At 43.8% G+C, this 19,334-nt stretch overlaps 1 protein-coding gene across 1 annotated transcript; it reads right to left on the bottom strand.

The window, feature by feature from the left end:
* CYP17A1 (cytochrome P450 family 17 subfamily A member 1) lies at nt 1-5,553 on the bottom strand (the record flags this gene model as incomplete). The annotated part of the gene is made up of 8 exons (XM_080822916.1): nt 1-284; nt 809-912; nt 1,464-1,633; nt 1,957-2,172; nt 2,556-2,642; nt 3,312-3,541; nt 3,766-3,904; nt 5,257-5,553. The coding sequence occupies 8 exons, from the start codon at nt 5,551-5,553 to the stop codon at nt 1-3; spliced, it is 1,527 nt and encodes a 508-aa protein (XP_080679042.1).
* Nucleotides 5,554-19,334: the final 13,781 nt, after the last annotated feature.

The following is a 19,334-nucleotide window of genomic DNA, read 5'->3' as shown; positions in this document are numbered from 1 at the left end:
CTAGGGGCTACTCTCAGCCTGGGCCTCCTTCCAGGCCTGCCGCACCTTGATCTTTACTTTGAAAGGCTCCATCAGAAAGACCATCTTGGGGTTGCCTTCCAGGGAAGGCAGCTGCCCGCCATCCGGGACCTCCAGGTCAAACCTTTGCAGCAACCAGGACATGACGAGGAAGAGCTCCTGGCGGGCCAGGGTCTCACCTAGGCAAGAGCGGGGTCCTGCTCCGAAGGGCAAGTAACTTAGCGATGGAGAGATGAGCTGACTCTTCGTGGGGTCCAAGAAGCGCTCTGTGGACATAGGGAGGTGTCAGCCAGGGCCAGGGCAGGGGTAAGTAGAGGAATGGCTCTGTCCTGACCAAGGGGGAGACGTGGCCCTGCCCGGGGAGCCCCCGCGTGAGGAGGTGGACAGCCTCACATTGGGGGAACCCTAGCCTGAGGAGAGAGAGAGCCCAGTTCTCCGGTAGCCCTTACTCACGCGGAAGAAATGCAATATTCAGGAAGGATGGAAAGGAGGCAGTATTGACGACTGAAAATGCCACCGTCCCAGGGGAGAGGGGCTGACTTCATGGGAGCCAGACACCCAGAGGGCTTCTTAGAGGGCATTTGCAGTTGGCGGAAGGGGAACGCGGGAAACCCGGCTGTGAAGAGTTTGGGTAAATCTAGGGTAGAATGGGGCTGTCAACAGGTTCATGTAGCTGGATCCAGGAGTTTTCTGGTAGGAAGCTCATCAGAGGGAACACGGGGATGGGATACTGGCGCACGGAGGGGAGGCTGGCTGTGTAGCTTGGGAGCAGGACAGAAGAGGGACTCACCCGGCAGGAACTGGTCTGGCCGGTGCCACTCCTTCTCACTGTGATGCAGTGCCCACAGATTGATGATGACGCTTGTGCCCTTGTCAATGGCAAACTCGCCGATGCTGCTCCAGAGAGGGAGAGGAAAGGGGAGTCTAAAACACTGTCCTCCCCAAACTGCCCAGCACCGTGCCTCCACAGTCTCTCCTTGGGGGAAAAAGCCCTGTACATCCTCATGCCCCCTCCCTCATCTTCTGCCAGATCACATATGAACCCAGCCCTTTTCCAACCCTATTCCTGACTGGCTCTTATGTATCAATACTTGTGTACATGGACATTCAAGTCAGGGCATGTGGGTGTGTATTTTGAGCTGGTGCCTGTACGTGTGCGTGTGTGTGCGCACGTGCATGTGTGTGTTGTGGCTATTGGATTGGGTAGGAGCACAGAGCACCTGGTCTTACATTCCAGACCACATGTCTCCAGAGCAGGGAGGTCAGTTAGATCTGTGGATCAGCCAGTGGGTGGCAGATACACTGATCAGTAGGGTCATGGGTAGGATGACTGATAGTCAATGGTTGAGTCTAGATCCACCGGCAAGCAGAGAGGAGGTGGGGCGGTAGAGGAGGGACCTGGTGGGCTGGAAAGCAGTATTGTGCTGTTGGGAGGGAAGGCATACCTGGAATCAACGATAGCCTTGTGGGGGATGAGCATGGGGGCCACAGGCCGGATGCGGAGCACCTCTCGGATGGTGGCCTCCAGCAAGAGGAGCTGGTTCCGGTCGCTCATAGTTGGTGTGCGGCCGAAACCTACATTCTGGTCAATTTCCTCCTGGATCTTCTTCTGCAACTGAGGGCCAGAGTGGGATGGATGGACGTGACCAACGTGCTTAAGCCCGGAAGGAGCAAGGGCTTTGAAGAATCCTATTGTTACATCCAGATGCTCAGACTCTTCCTGGCTGTGGCTTTGCAGTGCATGCTTTGTTTCCAAAAGACGGGTTTGGCTCCACCCTAGGGCCAAAGCCACCTACCGCTTGGGTGAGGAGAGAGGCAGCCCAGTCACCTTGCATAGAAGGGCGGAGGGCATTTCTGCTCCCTCTTTCTGGGGCCAAAGGTGGCTCTGGCTGGGGTGAAGAGTGGTTGGGAAGACTAGAGTAGGGAGAAGAAGCCCACCTGAGGATTGTGTAGCAAGAAGGCCACAGTCCACTTCACCACGGACGTGGTGGTCTCTACGCCGGCCCCAAAGATGTCCCCTACGGTGGTGAGAATGTGTTCATCTGAAAGCAGTTTTGGGTCCCGGTCTGAGGTAGCGTTGTTATTGTCCAAGTTCATCCTGGCTTGGATCAGTATGTCCAGCAGGTTGGTGATGGAGTCACTGCTGAAGTTCTCCTGGTTGGGTGAGGTTAGGGGACAGTAACAAGGAAGGGGCCCCATCGGAATATTTGCCATACTTCCATCTGGAGCCTGGAGACACAGAGGCCTCTTCCCTCTGGAAGTGAGGGACTGGGGTGCGATGAGGCAGGACCTATGAGTTTGTGGAGCTGGAAGGGCTTTCTTTAAATTTTGGGAGTGAGTGGGTCCCTTCTCGGATCCTCTGCAGTTCCTTACTTCCTCACCCCTGTTCTTGAGTTAAGTTGCTTTTTATTGAACACCTATTGTGGGCCAGGCTCTCTGCTGGGTGCTAAGGATATTCCAAGTGTCCTAAATGGGCCCCAGCCCTGTTTTCATGACACTTCAACCTAACTCATGGTCGCCACTGCTCCATCACCTACCTTACATTTTCCAAGGATGTCTTTCAGCAACTCATCTCGCATTTTAACACAGTTCTTCATTTTTTCCACGGTTTTGTTGGGGAAAATCTGGAAAGTAGAGAAAAGTGTCAAATCTATGTGTCTTTTGTTTTGTTTCTTCAGCTACCAGAATCCCTCCTGGAGGCAGATCCTAGCTTTCGGTCTCGGGTGAGTTTCCACTCTAACCCAGACCTTCAGCCAAAATGGAAGGCAAGAAGGGGACACAGAATGAGATTATTAATGACAATGAGGACAACTCCACATAAGGGGAAAGGGAGAGTCTCCACCTCCCCTTCCCCACTGAATCAAACATCAGGCACTGATTGGGGGTCTACTGATAGAGGGTCTGCTGTGTGCCCAGCTGTTAGCATGAAGATAGACTTGAGTCTGGAGCCTGGAGCAAGTTCCTTAACTTCTCTCAGCCTGTATTCTCATTTGGGGATAATAAAACCCACCTTTAAGGGGAACGACATGATTAATGCATGTGGAGTGCTTAATAGTTGTCATATGGCAATTGGTAAATAAAAGAGAGCCATTATCATGAGTATTACAAATGCATGGTTAAAAGCTAGACCTATTTTTGTAGAGAAGTGGCAAGCTTTTAAAAAGAGAGAAGGTGAACAGAGGTCACTGTGACTGAGGCAGTTGGGGAAAAAAGTGGTTCTGGAGCCAGGCAGGAAGAAGAACTGGGGACCAGGATTGCTGGAATCTGAAGGTGGGGCCTGGCCTCATCCTCACCTTCAACCCAGGGAATATGTCTACCATATTATCCACTCCCAAAGAATCCAAGATGCCGTCGTTGTAATTCTTTATGATCTTCAGAGCAGGATCTCCATTCTTGTAGGAGGAGTTGAAGCAGATCAAGCAGATTATGTTGGTCACCGCCAGGAAGAGAGGCAAGGACAAGTCTATGGACTGCCCATTCTGGGTGGCCAGGAAATCACACAGTAAACTGTTTTCCTGACAAACTGGGAAGAGAGAGGGGCAAGATGGTGGAGAGTTCAGCAGCACGGTCCCTCCTTCCTAGTTCCATCTTAGCCGGGGACATAGAGCAGATGGCCACTAGGTGGCAGCAGCAGCCAAGAAAGCACTAGATAGAGCCATCCATTGACACCCCCACCCCCACCCCCGCCCCCGCCCAAAGTCTGGTCCCTTCTCCCTCCAGCCGCCCCAGGGGCCAGCCAGCACTCACTGATCTTCTCTAGCCTCTGGTCACCATCCTTGAACAGTGCAAAGGTGGCCAGTACCAGCTTCCTGTGCAGCTGCCAGTTGGCACCATGGTCTGCGAAGGCGATGCCCTTTTGGTTGTTAGACAGGATGTCCAGAGTCACCTTTGGAGAGCAGGAATGGCTGGAGAATCAGACATCAATGTCCTGCCCTGGGCCCCCCACACCCTTCCTGAGGGAAAAGGGAGGTACCTGCCATGCTGAGCCCCATGTGGGACACCCTGCTCTACTCTGCCGTGACTCTTAGGCCTTGGTAGGGCAGGGCCCGAGACCTCTCTATGCCCAATTCCATCAGAGACACAGACTGAGGAGAAAAAAGGGACCCTGAATTAGAATGCAGGGGTCCTGGGGTTCAGTTCAATGACAGAGTGGCCTCTCTCACCACTTTCTGACCAGGGGAAGGCAGTCACGGATGGGATAAGCTCTCTGAATGGCACCTGTCCTGGGGGCAGGAGCAGGTGGGCTGGTAGAGACAGGACTGCCCAGATGTCTGCCTCTCCCTGGGCCCTCTGGGGGCTGCTGCAGGTGTAGCAGCCTCTCCTCTTTCTGCCCTTCATTGCAAGGCTGTGTGCCCACCAGAAGGCCCCACCTGGAGAATGCAATCTGGACTTGGCCAAGCCACCTCTTCCCAGAGGGACTTCGAAGCATAAGGTCAAAGCCTGCCCTCTTTATATTCTGTGACCTGCAAGCCCCAGCTGACTAGCGTTCTCCTTCCTCTTTGCTCCGGAGGGTTGGAAGTGAGGCCATTGGCCAGCAGACCTGGCTGACTTGTCCAAGGAAAAATGAATCAACCCTTGGCCCTGATCAGAGGTAAGTGGCTAGGAGGCCCTGCCTGGGGCGCTCAAGGGGGAACGCAGCAGCAAGGTGCTGGGATGGAGCTTGGCAGTATTCCCAGATGTATAGCTTCTCTCCTCCCCTAGGAGCATTACAGGAGGCTTGGCAGGATAGATCATCAGCATCCTTGAAATGCCAGCCTGTGTCAGCCCTGCTGTGGCCCTGGGCAGCTGGGGACAGCTCCAGAGAAACAGCAATCCCCACCCTCCAAAAGCCAGGGTACTTTTCCCTCACACCTTCCCAGAGAAGACAGTCGTCATTTTAATCCCGTTTCCCATATGAAGAGTAGCACTCCTAAGGGCTATTAATGGGGCACTTCCTGCACTGGGCACTGGGCTCAGGGCTTGGCATATACTACCTCAGTTAATTAGGGAAGTCAGGATTCAGAGAGAACATCATCCATTTCCAGATGACAGCCCAGAAAATGAAGTCTTCCTTTGATTCTTCCTGCCTGGTTTAGAGGCTGGGTAGGGTCTGAGGGGTGGAACCCCACCCGCGGTCCTGTTAGTCTGTTTTAGGAAGAATTACAGGAGCCGGAAGGGTCATTCCAGGCATGGTCTTGGTGACCAACTGCAAACCCCCCCGGGGCTGGTGAGAGAGGAGAGGTAGTGAGCACCTCTTACCACTTGGGGCCGCCCAGAGAATTCCTTGCCTTTCTTGACAAGCACCTCCTTGGCCAGCTGGTGGTGGCCCACCATCACCGTAGTCTTGGTACCCATACGAAAGGAATAGATGGGGCCGTATTTTTTCTGCAGCTTGAAGAAGTTCACGTGCGGATGGCCATCTCTGGGGAGGAACGGCAGGCTGCCCACCAAGGGCAGGGATGGGAGGCTCCTAGGATATTTGGCACTGGAGCGCTTTGTCTTGGACCATAAGAAATAGGCAAAGGCGAACAGCAAAAAAGCCAGAAGCTCCCACATGGTGGTGGGGTGCCGGCAAGCAAGGCAGACAGCTACGGAGTGGAAGAACAGCAGCCAATGCTAGGGTGCAAGGAGGCCTTTTAAAGGGCTGTCCTGATATTCACCTTGGCTCTGTGTTATCTCTTGCCTTGTGGAAATTTATCCTGGAGCCCGGCCAGGCCCGAGCCCTCTCCCAGAATCAGGAGAGGAAGGAGGAGTGGAGGCCTCCTCAAGGGCTGGCCCAACTCCAGGACAAACCCCTAAGAAGGGGGGGCTGGGTAAGGGGAAGACAGCTGGTCCTCCCTCCCTGCAGCTCCCATCCATCAATGTCCACAGAGCGCACCAGCAGCAAGTGGTATCTGGGTCAGGAATCAAGGCTTGGGACTTTCCACGTTGTAAAATCAAAATCCATGAATAGATGATGTTGTCAGGAAGGTTACAGCCAGCAGGGATTGTAAAAGACATTTTATCCAGTCTTATTTAACAGCCAAAGAGTGTGATGCCTTCAAAGGTCAGTCTTGTATAAGGTCACACAAGACAGTGACAGCAAGGGGGCACCTGCATGGCACAGTCAGTTAAGCGTTCTGAGTCTTGATCTCAGCTCAGGTCTTGATCTCAGGGTTGTTAGTTTGAGCCCCACATTGGGCTCCATGCTAGGCATGGAGCCTACTTTTAAAAATTACATATATATATATATATACACACACACACACACACATATACATATAATATTAATAACATTAATGTTATAAATAGGAATATTACAAGTATACACAAATATAAATCATATAATATGATAAATAATAAAATGTGATATATAAATATTAAATAATATAATGATATATAATATATGTAACATATTTTATAATATATTATAAACAATATATATACATATATATGACACAAAAATTTGCCATTTTAATTTATAAAAATGTTTAAATATTTATTTATTTATTTATTTGACAGAGAGAGAGACAACGAGAGAGGGAACACAGACAGGGGGAGTGGGAGAAGGAGAAGCAGGCTTCCCACTGAGCAGGGAGTCTGACGTTGGACTTGATCCCAGGACCCTGGGACTATGACCTGAGCTGAAGGCAGATGCTTCACAACTGAGCCACCCAGGCACCCCACACCCTCTTTGAAAAAAAAAGATTTATTTATTTATTTACTTTTATGGGCCCTGCATGCTTCTGCTGCGCAACTCTGCTCCTTTATTTATTTACTTTTATAAAAATGCACCCCAACCCCGCTTTTTTAAAAAGCTTTATTTGTTTATTTACTTTTATAAAAATGTTTAAAGTAGGCATAGAGCTCTATGCCTACTTTAAACATGGGGCTTGAACTCAGAGCCCCAAGATCGAGAGTTGCACGCTCCACTGACTAAGCCAGCCAGGTGCCCCCCCATTTTAACCATCTTAAGTGTACAATTCAGTAGCATTAAATATACACAGTGTTATATGGCCATCACCACTATCTACTTCCAAAACTTTTTCATACCCGAAACAGAAACTACCCATTAAGAAATAATCCCCATCTCCCCCTCCCTCCCATTCCTTGCAACATCTAATCTACTTTGTCTCTATGAATATGCCCATTTCACGTAAGTGGAGTTTTGCAGTATTGTTTTTTGTGTGTCTGGTTTATTTCACCTAGCATCATGTTTTCGAGGTTCATCCACATGTCAGAACTCCGTTGCTTTTTATGACTGAATGATGTTCCATCATGTGGATTTATTGCCTCTTGTTGATCCATTCATCAGTTGTGGACACTTAGGCTGTTCTCCCCTTTTGCCCTGGTAAAAAGATGCTAAAAATGCTGCTACGAACACGTGTATACGAGGGTCTGTTTGAGTCTCTGTTTTCAATTCTTTGAGGGGTGTACCGGGAAGTGGAATTGCTAGGTCATGTGATCATCTGGTATTAACTTAAGTTTATGTTCGTGTGTTAAGTTTCGGTTTCCTCCTCTGTAAAGTGGGACCAAGAATGGAATCTACTTCCCGGGGTCGTTGCGACTCAAGGGACATCACGCAGGTAGAAGCGTTGCCTGGCAGGAAGTAAGTGCTCACCTAATATTTATGCCTATCATCGTTGTACCAAATGGGATTCCTGGTTTCTCTGAGCTTGAATTGGTAGATCTTCCTGACAAAGTTCTCCTCTTCAGCTGGAAGCCCCTGAAGGGGCTCCATCAGTACTGATCAGTGATTTGAAATCGCCGGGTGAAGCCACAGACATTCCTGGTGTCAGGCATCACAGAAGAGGTGAGCCCGCAGACAGGCATCCAGGACCCACTGAATGAGATTCACAAAGGTAGGAGATGGAATTTCTGTCCATCTCTGGGGGTGGTCTGCCAGTGTCTGTACTTTGAGGAGTACAAATTAGGGTGTGGGCTGCTGGAATGAATCAGGAAGGCAGCAGATAGGGACCTCGTCATGAAGGTGAACTGGCAAAGCCTTGTAAGCTAGACTGGCTGGTTGCCCATTACTCCACATGTTCAAATGTGGACCACCTGGGTGGCTCAGTCAGAGAAGCATCTGCTTTCGGCTCAGGTCGTGATCCCGGGGTCCTGGGATCGATCCCTACATCGGGCTCCCTGCTCAGCGGGGAGCCTACTTCTCCCTCTCCCTTTGCCTGCCATTCACCCTGCTTTTACTCTCTCTCTTCCTCTCAAATAAATTTTAAAAAATCTTTTAAAAAAGTGTTCAAATGTGATTCAGAGTTTTTAAAAATATTTTATTTATTTGAGAGAGATAGGGAGAGTTATCATATTATAAGAGTTACATGTGATAATTGCAGAACATCTGGATAATGTGGTTAGCTCAAAATAAATTAAAAATCTGAAATGTTTTTTTTTTTAACTAAAATGAGGTCATACTGCATTCGGGGGGGCATGGATATTTTTCTCTTTTTAAATTATTATTTTTTTAAAATTTTATTTATTTATTTGACAGAAAGAGATCACAAGTAGGCAGAGAGGCAGGCAGAGAGAGAGGGGGAAGCAGGCTCCCTGCTGAGCAGAGCGCCCAATGTGGGGCTCAATCCCAGGACCCTGAGATCATGACCTGAGCTGAGGGTAGAGGCTTAACCCACTGAGCCACCCAGGCGCCCCTATTTTTCTCTTTTTAAGGACTTTTCTACAACATTATTTTTGGTAGCTGCCTGCTGTTCCATTGTGTGTATATCCTGCGGTTAACATAGCTTATTTAACTGACCCTGTATTGTGGTGTTGGACATTTAGGTTGTTTCTGTTTGTCATTGTTCTTCATCTAAACAATATTAAGTGATAGCCTTGTAGTGAAAGCTTTGTGCATAACCATCAATATTTTCTTAGGATAGGATTCTAAAGAGTGCTATTGTTACCCAAGGGCCAAGCATGTGTTTATTTTAAAGATTCTATTTTTTTAAAAAATTTTTATTTATTTTTTTAAAAAGACTTTATTTATTAGAGAGACACCACATGAGCACAAAAGAGAGAATAAATGGGGGTGGGGAGCAGGGGGAGAAGCAGGCTCCCGCTGAGCAGAGAGCCCAACCTGGGGGCTCGATCCCAGGACCCTGGGATCATGACCTGACCCGAAGGCAGGTGCTTAACTAACTGAGCCACCCAGTCGCCCCAAGATTTTATTTTTTTAAGTGATCTCCACATCCAATGTGGGGCTAGAACTTAGAACCCCAAGATCAGACTCATGTCTTCCACCAGCTGAGCCAGCCAAAGTCACCCCATGCATGCATATTTTAAAGACCTTTGACAAATACTGACTTATTTATCAGAGGCATTATATTAATAGATTTCTTGGTATCTAACCATTCCTAGATTAGTAATAACTTATCCAGAGCATCTTCTTTTAATACGGAATTGAATTCTCTTTGTATTACTTGGGATTTTATTTCTTTTTCATCTCTAATCATATGAAAAATTGAGTTGTGGTATTCCTACTTACACATTGTCAAGTTTTGGTGTTATGATTTTATTCACTTCATAAAGTTACTAGAGAAACTTCCACCTTTTTCTATGTCCTTAAGCAAATTAAATAGCATGGAAGTGAACTATTCTTTGAAGTTCTAAAGCAAGGTGATGTGAAAAGTGTCAGGACCCAGTGCCTTTTTCAGAGAGATGACTTCTTAATATAATTTTCCAATTTCTTCCATAGGTGTGGGATTCCTCAATTCTTGAGTCTCCTTGAGTCGATTTTGGCAATTAGTATTTCTTAAAATGTGCATTTTCTATTTTTTCTTGATTTGCCAAAGGTTTTATTGATCTTTTCAAAGAATCTCCCTTTGGATTTATTCGTCAAGCCTTTGATGACTGTTATTTTAATTTGGTTTCAATGTTGATGAATGATCGATGCAAAACATCCTGTGTCACTCTTATACCAGAATTCAGACTGAAAATTCATATAAATTCCATTTCCTTTGAATCCCTGTTTTCCTTTTTCCCTTGTTCCTTGTCTAGACATAAGCCCCATTTGTCTAGACGTAAGCTGAATTTATGACCTGGGAACTTCATTCTTAGGTATTTAAACAACAGCGTTTATGCATACCTTCACCAAAGGCACATTCAAAAGCATTATTACACTGTTTGTAGTAATTCCAAACTAGGAAGAAACCCAAGCATTTATGAGTTGTTGAGTGGATAAATTGTCACACATCATACAGTGGGTGACAGAGATGACACTGAATGAACGGCAGCCACGTGCACCAACGTGGATGAAACTCACAAACCTAAGATTGAGTGAAGAAACCAGATGCCTAAGAATGCAGTGTGTGATTTTATTTATGCAGATTTTAGAAACATATAAAACGAAGCTGTGGTACTAGAATCAGGTGATGATTACCCTGGCGGGTGCTTAAGTGACTGAAAGAGGATGCAGAGTGGGGCTTCCAGGGAGGGGCTTCGGGTCGTGTTCTGTTGCTTGATCTGGGTGCTGGTAACACAGGTACATTCACTTTGAGCTGGAGCCCAGTTATTTGAATACGTGCTATGCTTCAATACAAAGTTTACTTTAAAACACTGGGTGTCTGTGGACTCTGGGCTCTTACCGAAATTGTACGCAAGTTCTGCATGTATGTATAAATACATGTTTTTCTGGAGAGAGGATCCATGGCTTTCACCAGCTCTCAAAACACTGAGTTCACCATTGGTTTGAGGTTCCCTCTATCCTTATGCTCATCCCCATCTTGCTTTATGATTCTTCTACTCTACTGTCCTCCAATTGTGTCTTTCCTTCTCTCCAAAACCTTTCCCTGGAGCCCTTGGGTATTGTCCCTCTCTAAAACAAACACATTTCTTTGTTTTCCTTATTTATCTATAGAATATTTTCTCTATCTCCCGCCTTATCTAAACTGGACCCTTCTCTAGGACAGCCCTTCCCCTACTGTTTCCCCAAGGAAAGACACCTAATGTCCAGGTTAGGCAATGGAGTTGACGTTCTCTTCACTCCCCAAGGCCTCCAGACCACTAGTTCTCCACCGTTGGGTGGAGCAGATTCTTGCTTGTTTTGCAATTTCAAACCTTTGTTATTGCCATTACTTACTGACCTCCTGATGTTCCTTTTCATTTAAGATTTAAGATCTGGGCACCCAACTCACATCCTTCCTCTCCAATCCCACCGTCATCCCACATGACTTTAGAGTCCATGAGGGATGATCAGCCAACATCCCAACTTCCTAGTTCCTTTATCTCCTCAAATCCAAAGATTGTCACCCTTACTTCTACCTCAGTGACTCCTCTAAACTTCAAGCCCCATCCTCAACGCCATCTCTTTCATGCTTAGCAGATAGTCTTACCTTTTACTTAAGAAATCTGAGAACATTGGGGCACCTGGCCGGCTCAGTTGGCAGAGCATGTGACTCTTGATCTCAAGGTTGTAAGTTTGAGCCCCATGTTGGGTATAGAGATTACTTAAAAATATAAAATGTTAAAAAAAAAAAGTAATCTGAGGCCATTAGGTTCAATCTCCCATAATTTCTACTTTATTGTTAGAGGGAAAGAATCACTACTTCTGTTTCTAATCAACTCCCCTGACAATTTGGCAAAATAATGACTTTATTGAACATTTACCATGTATTACATATACTATCTCATTTAATTCTTTTAAAAAATATTTTATTTATTTGACAGAGAAAGACACAGTGAGAGAGGAAACACAAGCAAGGGGAGTGGGAGAGGGAGAAGCAGGTTCCCCACTGATCAGGGAGCCCGATGCAGGGCTCAATCTCAGGACCCCGGGATCACGACCTGAGCTAAAGGCAGCTGCCCAACAACTGAGCCATCCAGGCATCCCTCACTTAATTTTTATAACAACTCCATAAGGTGCTGTAATTATGAGCATTTCCACCTTACAGACGAGAAAATAGACACAAAGACTTGCCCATGGAGAAGCTGAGATTTAAACAGTCTAAAGCTCTTTGCTCTCAGCTGTGGTATTCTGCTTCTCCTAATATAAACTGAAACTACATATGTACCTTTAGAACCAATAATTCCAACTCTAGGAATTTATCCTGAATGTGTCACACAGTTCAATGTACAAAACTCATCATTTCATGTTTATAACTGCCAGCAATACAAGCCCCATCAATAGGAGATCAGAATAAAATATAGTCAGAAAAAAGAAGAAGTGTGCTTATTATTGAAAGATTTCCAAAATATATTGGTAGGTAAAAGAAGTAGAAATAAGAATATTATGTGGGTCGCCTGGGTGGCTCAGTCATTGGGTGTCTTCATGTTCAGGTCATGATCTGAGTCCTGGATCAAGACCCACATTGGGCTCCGTGCTTGGCGGGAAGACTGCTTCTCCGTCTCCCACTCCCCCTGCTTGTGTTCCCTCTCTCACTTGTGTCTCTCTCTGTGTCAAACAAATAAGCAAATCTTTTAAAAAGGAAAAGAAATAATAATAGTTTGTATTGAATGCTTCCATTTCTGTAAAAAAAGGAAGAATATATGTGCTGTTTTGCTTTATATGCATAAAATATCTCTGGAAGGGTAAACTGCAATGTTAAATCAATAATATATAAGTTTCCACCTTAGGACTAGAGAAGGAAAATCAGCATAAACCTAAAGCAAATAGAAGAATATAAATTATAAAAATTAAAGCAGAAGTCAATGAAATTTCAAACAGGAAAACAATAGAGGAAATTAATAAAACCTGAAGTTAGTTCTTCAATAAACTGATAAAGTTGACAAACCTCAAGCCAGGCAAACCTGGCTTTTTTTTTTCTAGGAGAGAAGACATAAATAGCTAATATCAGAAATGAAAGAGGCACCATCACTACTGATCCCATGGACATTAAAAGAACAGTAAAGGAATACTATAGGCAACTCTATGCCCACAAATTTTGATATCTTAGATGAAATGGACCAATTTCTTGAAAACATAATCTGTCAAAACTCACACAAGATAGTCTGAATAGGTCTGTATCTATTAAAGTAATTAAATCAATAATGAGCAATGCTTTAAAACAGAAAGCATCAGGCCAGATGGCTTCATTGTTGAATTCTACCAAACATGTAAGGAAAAGAAATTACACCAATTCTCAACAATCTCTTACAAAATACAGAAGCAGAAGGAACACTTCCTCATTCATTCTATGTGGCCAGAATTTCCTTAATACCAAAACCAGATAGACGTTACAAGAGGGGCACCTAGGTGGTTCAGTCCATTAGGTATCTGCCTTCAACTTGGGTCATGATCTCAGGGTCCTGGGATTGAGCCCCGTGTCAGACTCCCTGCTTAGCGAGGAGTCTAATTCTCCCTCTCCTTCTGCTCCTCTCCGCACTCGTGCGTGCTCTCTCTCTCAAATAAATAAATAAAATCCTAAAAAAAAAAATTACAGAAAGGAAGGCCAATGTCTTTCATGAACACACACATAAAAATCCTCAACAAAATATTAGCAACTTAAATCTAGCAATACATCAAAAGAATTATGTATCAAGACCAAGTGGGATTTATCTCTGGTATTCAGGCTGGTTCAGCATTAGAAAACCAGTCAATGTAATCTTCACATCAACAGGCTGAAAAAGAAAAATCATATATGCAGAAAATCATTTGACAAAATCCAACATCTATTCACAGTAAGAACTCTAAGCAAACTAGGAATGGAGAGGAACTTCCCCAGATTCATAAAGAATAACTACAAGAACCCTACGGTTAATATAATACTTATATTATATTAGTGGTGAGAAACTAGATGATTTTCCCCTGAAGTGGGAAAAAGGCAAGGATGTCCTCTCTCAACACTCCTACTCAACATAGATCTGGAAGTCTTAGCTATGCAATAAAACAAAATAAACAGTATATAGATTGGGAAGGAAGAAATAAAACTGCCTTTGTTAGCAGATGACGTGATTATGTAGAAAATCCCAAAGAATTAACAAAAAACCCTCTAGCAACTAATAAGCGATTATAACAAAGTTGCAGGATGCAAGTTTTTAATATACAAAAATCAATTACTCCCTATATGTCAGCAATGAAGAACTGGAAATTTGAAGTTTAAAGCACAATACCATTTATATTAACAAAAAAAGAAGTATTTAGGAATAAAATGTATTATGCACATATAATAAAACATCATATTTTATTGATAAAAATGACAACTATGACAAATAAATTTTAAAATATCTAAATAAATTGAGAGACATGCCATGTTCATGGATAGGAATGATCAGTATTGTAAGATGTCAGTTCTTCCCAGTTTGATTCATAGATTCAGTGTAATCCTAATCAAAATCATAGCAAGTTATTTTGTAGGTGTTAACAAACTAATTCTCAAGTTTACATAGAAAGGTAATGGAGGGGGACCTGGCTGGCTCTGTTGGTAGAGTGTGTGACTCTTGGTCTTGGGGTTGTGGGTTTGAGCCCTATGTTGGGTGTAGAGATTACTTAAAAATAAAATCTTTTTAAAAATGGAAAAGAAAAAGACCCAGAATTGCCAACACAATACAGAAGAACAAAGTTGGAGGACTGACACTACCGGATTCAAGACTTACTGTAAAGCTGCAATAATCAAGACAGTGCGTTACTGGGAAAAACAGACAAATGGATCAGTGGAACAGAATAGGGAGCCCAGAAATAGAGACGAATGAAAATAGTTAACTGATCTCTGACAAAGTAGCAGAGGCAATTGAATGGAGAAAGGCTAGTTCCCTTAACAAATGATGCTGGAACAATGACATCCTTATGAGGAAGGAAAGAAGGAAGGAAGGAGGCAAGGAAGGAAGGAAGGAAAGAAAGAAAGAGGAAAAGATGACACAATAGACCTTACACCTTCCACAGAAGTTATTATCAAAAAGTGGATCATAGACCTAAATGTAAAACACAAAACTATAAAACTGATAGAAGGTAACATAAGAGAAAATTCAGGGACCTTCAGTTTAGCGATGACTTTTTAGATACACACTGTAAGCATAATCCATAAAAGAAAAAAAAAAGATAAGTTGGACTCTCTTAAAATTTAAAACCACATCATGAAAGTCACTGTTACAAAAATGAAACAAGCCACAGACTGGGAGACAATATTTGCAAAATGTATATTTGATAAAAGATTACTATCCAAAATATGCAAAGAACTCTGAAACCCAACAATAAGAAAACAACCTGATTTAAAAATGGGTGACAGATATTATCACCATAGATGATATATGGATGATAAATAAGCAGATGAAAAGATACTTGATGTCATATATAATTAGGGAATTGCAAATTACAACAATAGTGAGACCCACTCCACACGTATTAGAAGGGCTACTATCCCCAAAACTGGCAGTGTGGATGCTGACCAATGTGGAATAACAGGAGCTCTTATTTGTAGCCGGTGGGAATCAAACACTTTGGAAGACAGTTTGGCAGTTTCTTGCAAAACTAAACATTCTTATCATTTCATACACATTAGAATGGCTATTATATTTAAAAAAAAAAAAACACCCAAAATAGCAAGTGTTGGTGAAAGCACAGAGAAATTGGAAACGTCATTCATTGCCGGTGGTGATGGAAAATGGTGCAGCTTCTGTGGAAAAGTATGATTGTTCCTCAAAATGTGAAACATAGAATTACCATCTGAGCTAGCATTTCTATCCCTAACCCAGAAGACTTGACAAGAGGAACTCAAATAGATACTTGTACACCGATGTTCACAGCAGCATTATTCACAATAGCCAAAAGGTGGACTCAACCCAAGAGTCCACCAACAGATGAATGTGTGTGTATATAACGCATGAACAAAATGCGTTATATACACACAGAATGGATTATTACTCAGCCATAAAAAAGAATGATGTTCTAAAACATGTTGCGACATGGATTAACTGAAAAACTTTCGCTGAGTGAAATAAGCTAGACACAGAAGGACAAATATTGTATGATTCCACTTGCAAGAGGCATCTAGGATAGATAAATTCATAGTGACAAAAATCAGAATAGAGGTTACCAAGGGCTGAAGGGGAGGGGAAAATAGGAAGTAATTATTTAATAAGTACAGAGTCTCTGTCTGGGACAGTGAAAAAGTCTGGGAAATAGGGGCAGTGGCTACATCAGTACACTGTTATGTACCTAATACTACTGAATGGTACACTAAAAAAATGGTTAAGATGGTAAACTTTATGTTATTTCTATTTTGCCGCCATAAAAAACATGACCCAGCAATTGTGCTCCTGGTTTTTAAGAAAATCAGTAGAAATTTTATGTCCACTTGAAACCTACACACAAATGTTTATAGCCACTGTATTCATAATTGCAAAAAACTGGGAGAAACCATTCATTAATGGGCGAATGGATAAGCAAACTGTGGCACATCCATACAAAGGAATATTGTTCTGTGATGAAAAGAAATGAGCTATCAAACCACAAAAAAGACATGGGGAAGTTTAAATACACACTGTTTATTTAAAGAAGCTAGTCTGAAAAGGCCACATGCTGTATGGTTCCAAGTGATTGACAGTTTCAGGAAGGCAGACAGAGAGACAGGAAAAATGTCAGGGGTTGCCAGGGGCACAAGGGGAGGGAGGAGGGCTGAGTAGGTGGAGTCCAGGGAGTTTTTAGGGCAGTAAAACTATTCTGCACGATACCATAATGGTGGATACATGACATTTTGCATTTATCAGAACCCATTAAGCCCAAACACAAAAAGTGAACCCTAATGGAAAGTATGAGCTTTGTTTAGTAATAATGCATCAATATTGGTTCAACAATTTAAACAAATATACCACAGGAATGCAAAATGTTATTAACAGGACATTTTGAGTAAGGGAGAAAGAAAAGAACTGACTTTTTTCTTTTGGACTCTGTAAAGAGATACAGTCTACTGAGGGTGTGGGGGAGTCATATCCTTGGAATGGCCCTACAGAATACTTAACCTTGTGTCTGGGATGGCAGTAAACAGTCTGATTGCAACATATGAAACAGAACTCAGAAGCTACACAAGGAAAATCTATCAACCTTGATGGAGCTGAAGTATAGCGTCTCTGGGTGTTGTGACAAATATTTATTGGTGTATCTTGCACTTCTTCTTTAGGACTTTAGGAAGGGTACCATTATTGGTATATTGTTTTTCAAGCTGACTGTACTAGTGATAGCTTGGGGAAACTAAATTGTAATGTTAGTGTGATGACCGTCTCTAGAAAAGCCCAGACTCAAGCAAGTTATTATTACTGGTAAGGGAAACATGCTAAGTCATAAATATTGACCCTGACATTAGGGGCAGCTGGGCAACTGAGCCACCCAGGTGCCCCAGAATTATCATGTTTAACAGCAAAAATATTTATCAAATAATATACCACCAAACAAAAGGTCTTATAACCTTGTACAAAGACCTAGATTTCATAACTAAATGGTGCATTTCCAGACCCAAAGGTCTAATTACTTAATATAAAGATCCAGGCCTCGTGATCTTATACAGGTCCAGCAAGTGCACCTGTTGAACTGAGGATCCCTGGAATGCTGCCAATGAAGGTCTTCAAAATGATCTCGCTGGAACCTCTAGAATTATCAAAAACAATAAGACTATAGCTCAATATATGACATATAAAGACAAAACTGAATTTGCTTATTATAATAAAGGCAAGCAGGCAGTTTCTCTAAGCTGAATAGGCTGCTGATCATAATAGAGTTTTGGGGAAGTATAAACTTCAGGGGTTGATGGACATAAGAAGGTTGATATTATCTCTAGAAGTGTTACTTGGGTGAGACTATTGTTGATTGGTTGGCATTCTGGGGGGTAATTTTGGCATGAATTGGTTCCTAGATGACTGACTTTTCAGTAGTGACCCTGATTGCTTGATTTGTAAAAGGGATTAACTGAGGTTGGTTGTCATTAACTGATTGAACAGATTTCAAACAAGTTCTGGTGGTATATTAGTCTATTTCTGTATAAGGAGATTACCACAAACAGTGGCTTGAAACAACACACATTTATGGGGCGCCTGGGTGGCTCAGTGGGTTAAAGCCTCTGCCTTCGGCTCAGGTCATGATCCCAGGTCCTGGGATCAAGCCCCGCATCAGGCTCTCTGCTCAGCAGGGAGCCTGCTTCCTCCTTGCATTCTCTCTCTGCCTGCCTCTCCGCCTACTTGTGGTCTCTCTCTCTGTCAAATAAATAAAATCTTAAAAAAAAAACAAAAAACAGAAAAAACCCACACATTTATAGTTCCTGTGGGTCAGGAATCCAACTCCAATTTTTCTGAGCCACCTACTTAGGGTCTCACAAGGCTGCTGCCATCAAGGTGTGAACCAGGGCTGGGTTCTCATCTGGAGGTTCAACTGGGTAAGGATCTATTTCCCCACTTGCCTGGCTGTTAGTAGTATTCAGTTCCTTTAGGCTGTTTGATTGAATGCTTCTTATTTATTTATTTATTTATTGCTGGCTGTCAGCTGGAGGCTCATTTCTCAGTGACCAGAAGCAGTTCCTTGGCATGTGGAGTTCTCCAACATGGCCCCTTGCTTCTTCGCAGCCAGCAAAGGGGAAAGAGACTTCAGCAAGATGGGCCTGCGGTCTCTGTAATCACATAACCATGTATACACAATCATGTATCTCCCATCACCTGTGCATACTCTATTGGTTAGAAGCAAGACACAGGTCCTGCCCACATGTAAGAGAAAGGGATCACAGAAGCATATGAACACCATAAGATGGGGATCATGGGGGCTACCCGTCAGTGGCCAGTCTGTCTACAACAGGTGGCTACCTGTTACCATGGCTACACAGCAGTCTTTTCCTAAATTTGCGGGGGTGGAGCAACTGGAGTCCCCCACACTGTTACCAGGAACACAAAATGGTAAAAACTTTGGGAAACGGTTTGGCAGGTTTTTTTTTTTTTAAGATCGTATTTATTTGTTTGAGAGAGAGAGACAGAGTATGAGTAGGGGGACAGACAAAGGAAGAGGGAGAAGCAGACTCCCTGCTGAACAGGGCGCCTGACACAGGGGTTGATCCCAGGACTCTGGGATCATGACCTGAGCCAAAGGCAGACATTCAACTGACTGAGTCACCCAGGTGCCCCGGCAGCTTTTTTAGGTATATTTATTTATCATTTTAGAGAGAGAGAGTGAGAAGGAGGAGGGGCAGAGGGAAAGGGAGAGGATCTTCAGCACACAACCCACTAAGCAAGAAGCCTGACACAGGGCTTGATCCCAAGATTCTGTGATTACAATTCTGCCATCATGACCTGAGCGGAAACCAAGAGTTTGGAGGCCCAACCAATGAGCCACCCAGGCACCTCTGGCAGTTTATTGAAACATTAAACACTTATATGAACCAGCCATTCCACTCCTAGATATTATCCAAGATAAATGAAAACAACTCAGAAAAGGACTTATATAT

This window comes from Martes martes, assembly GCF_963455335.1.
Source record: "Martes martes genome assembly, chromosome: 14".
In the NCBI taxonomy this organism is placed as follows: domain Eukaryota; kingdom Metazoa; phylum Chordata; class Mammalia; order Carnivora; family Mustelidae; genus Martes; species Martes martes.
This window is presented reverse-complemented; position numbering and strand designations above follow the sequence as displayed.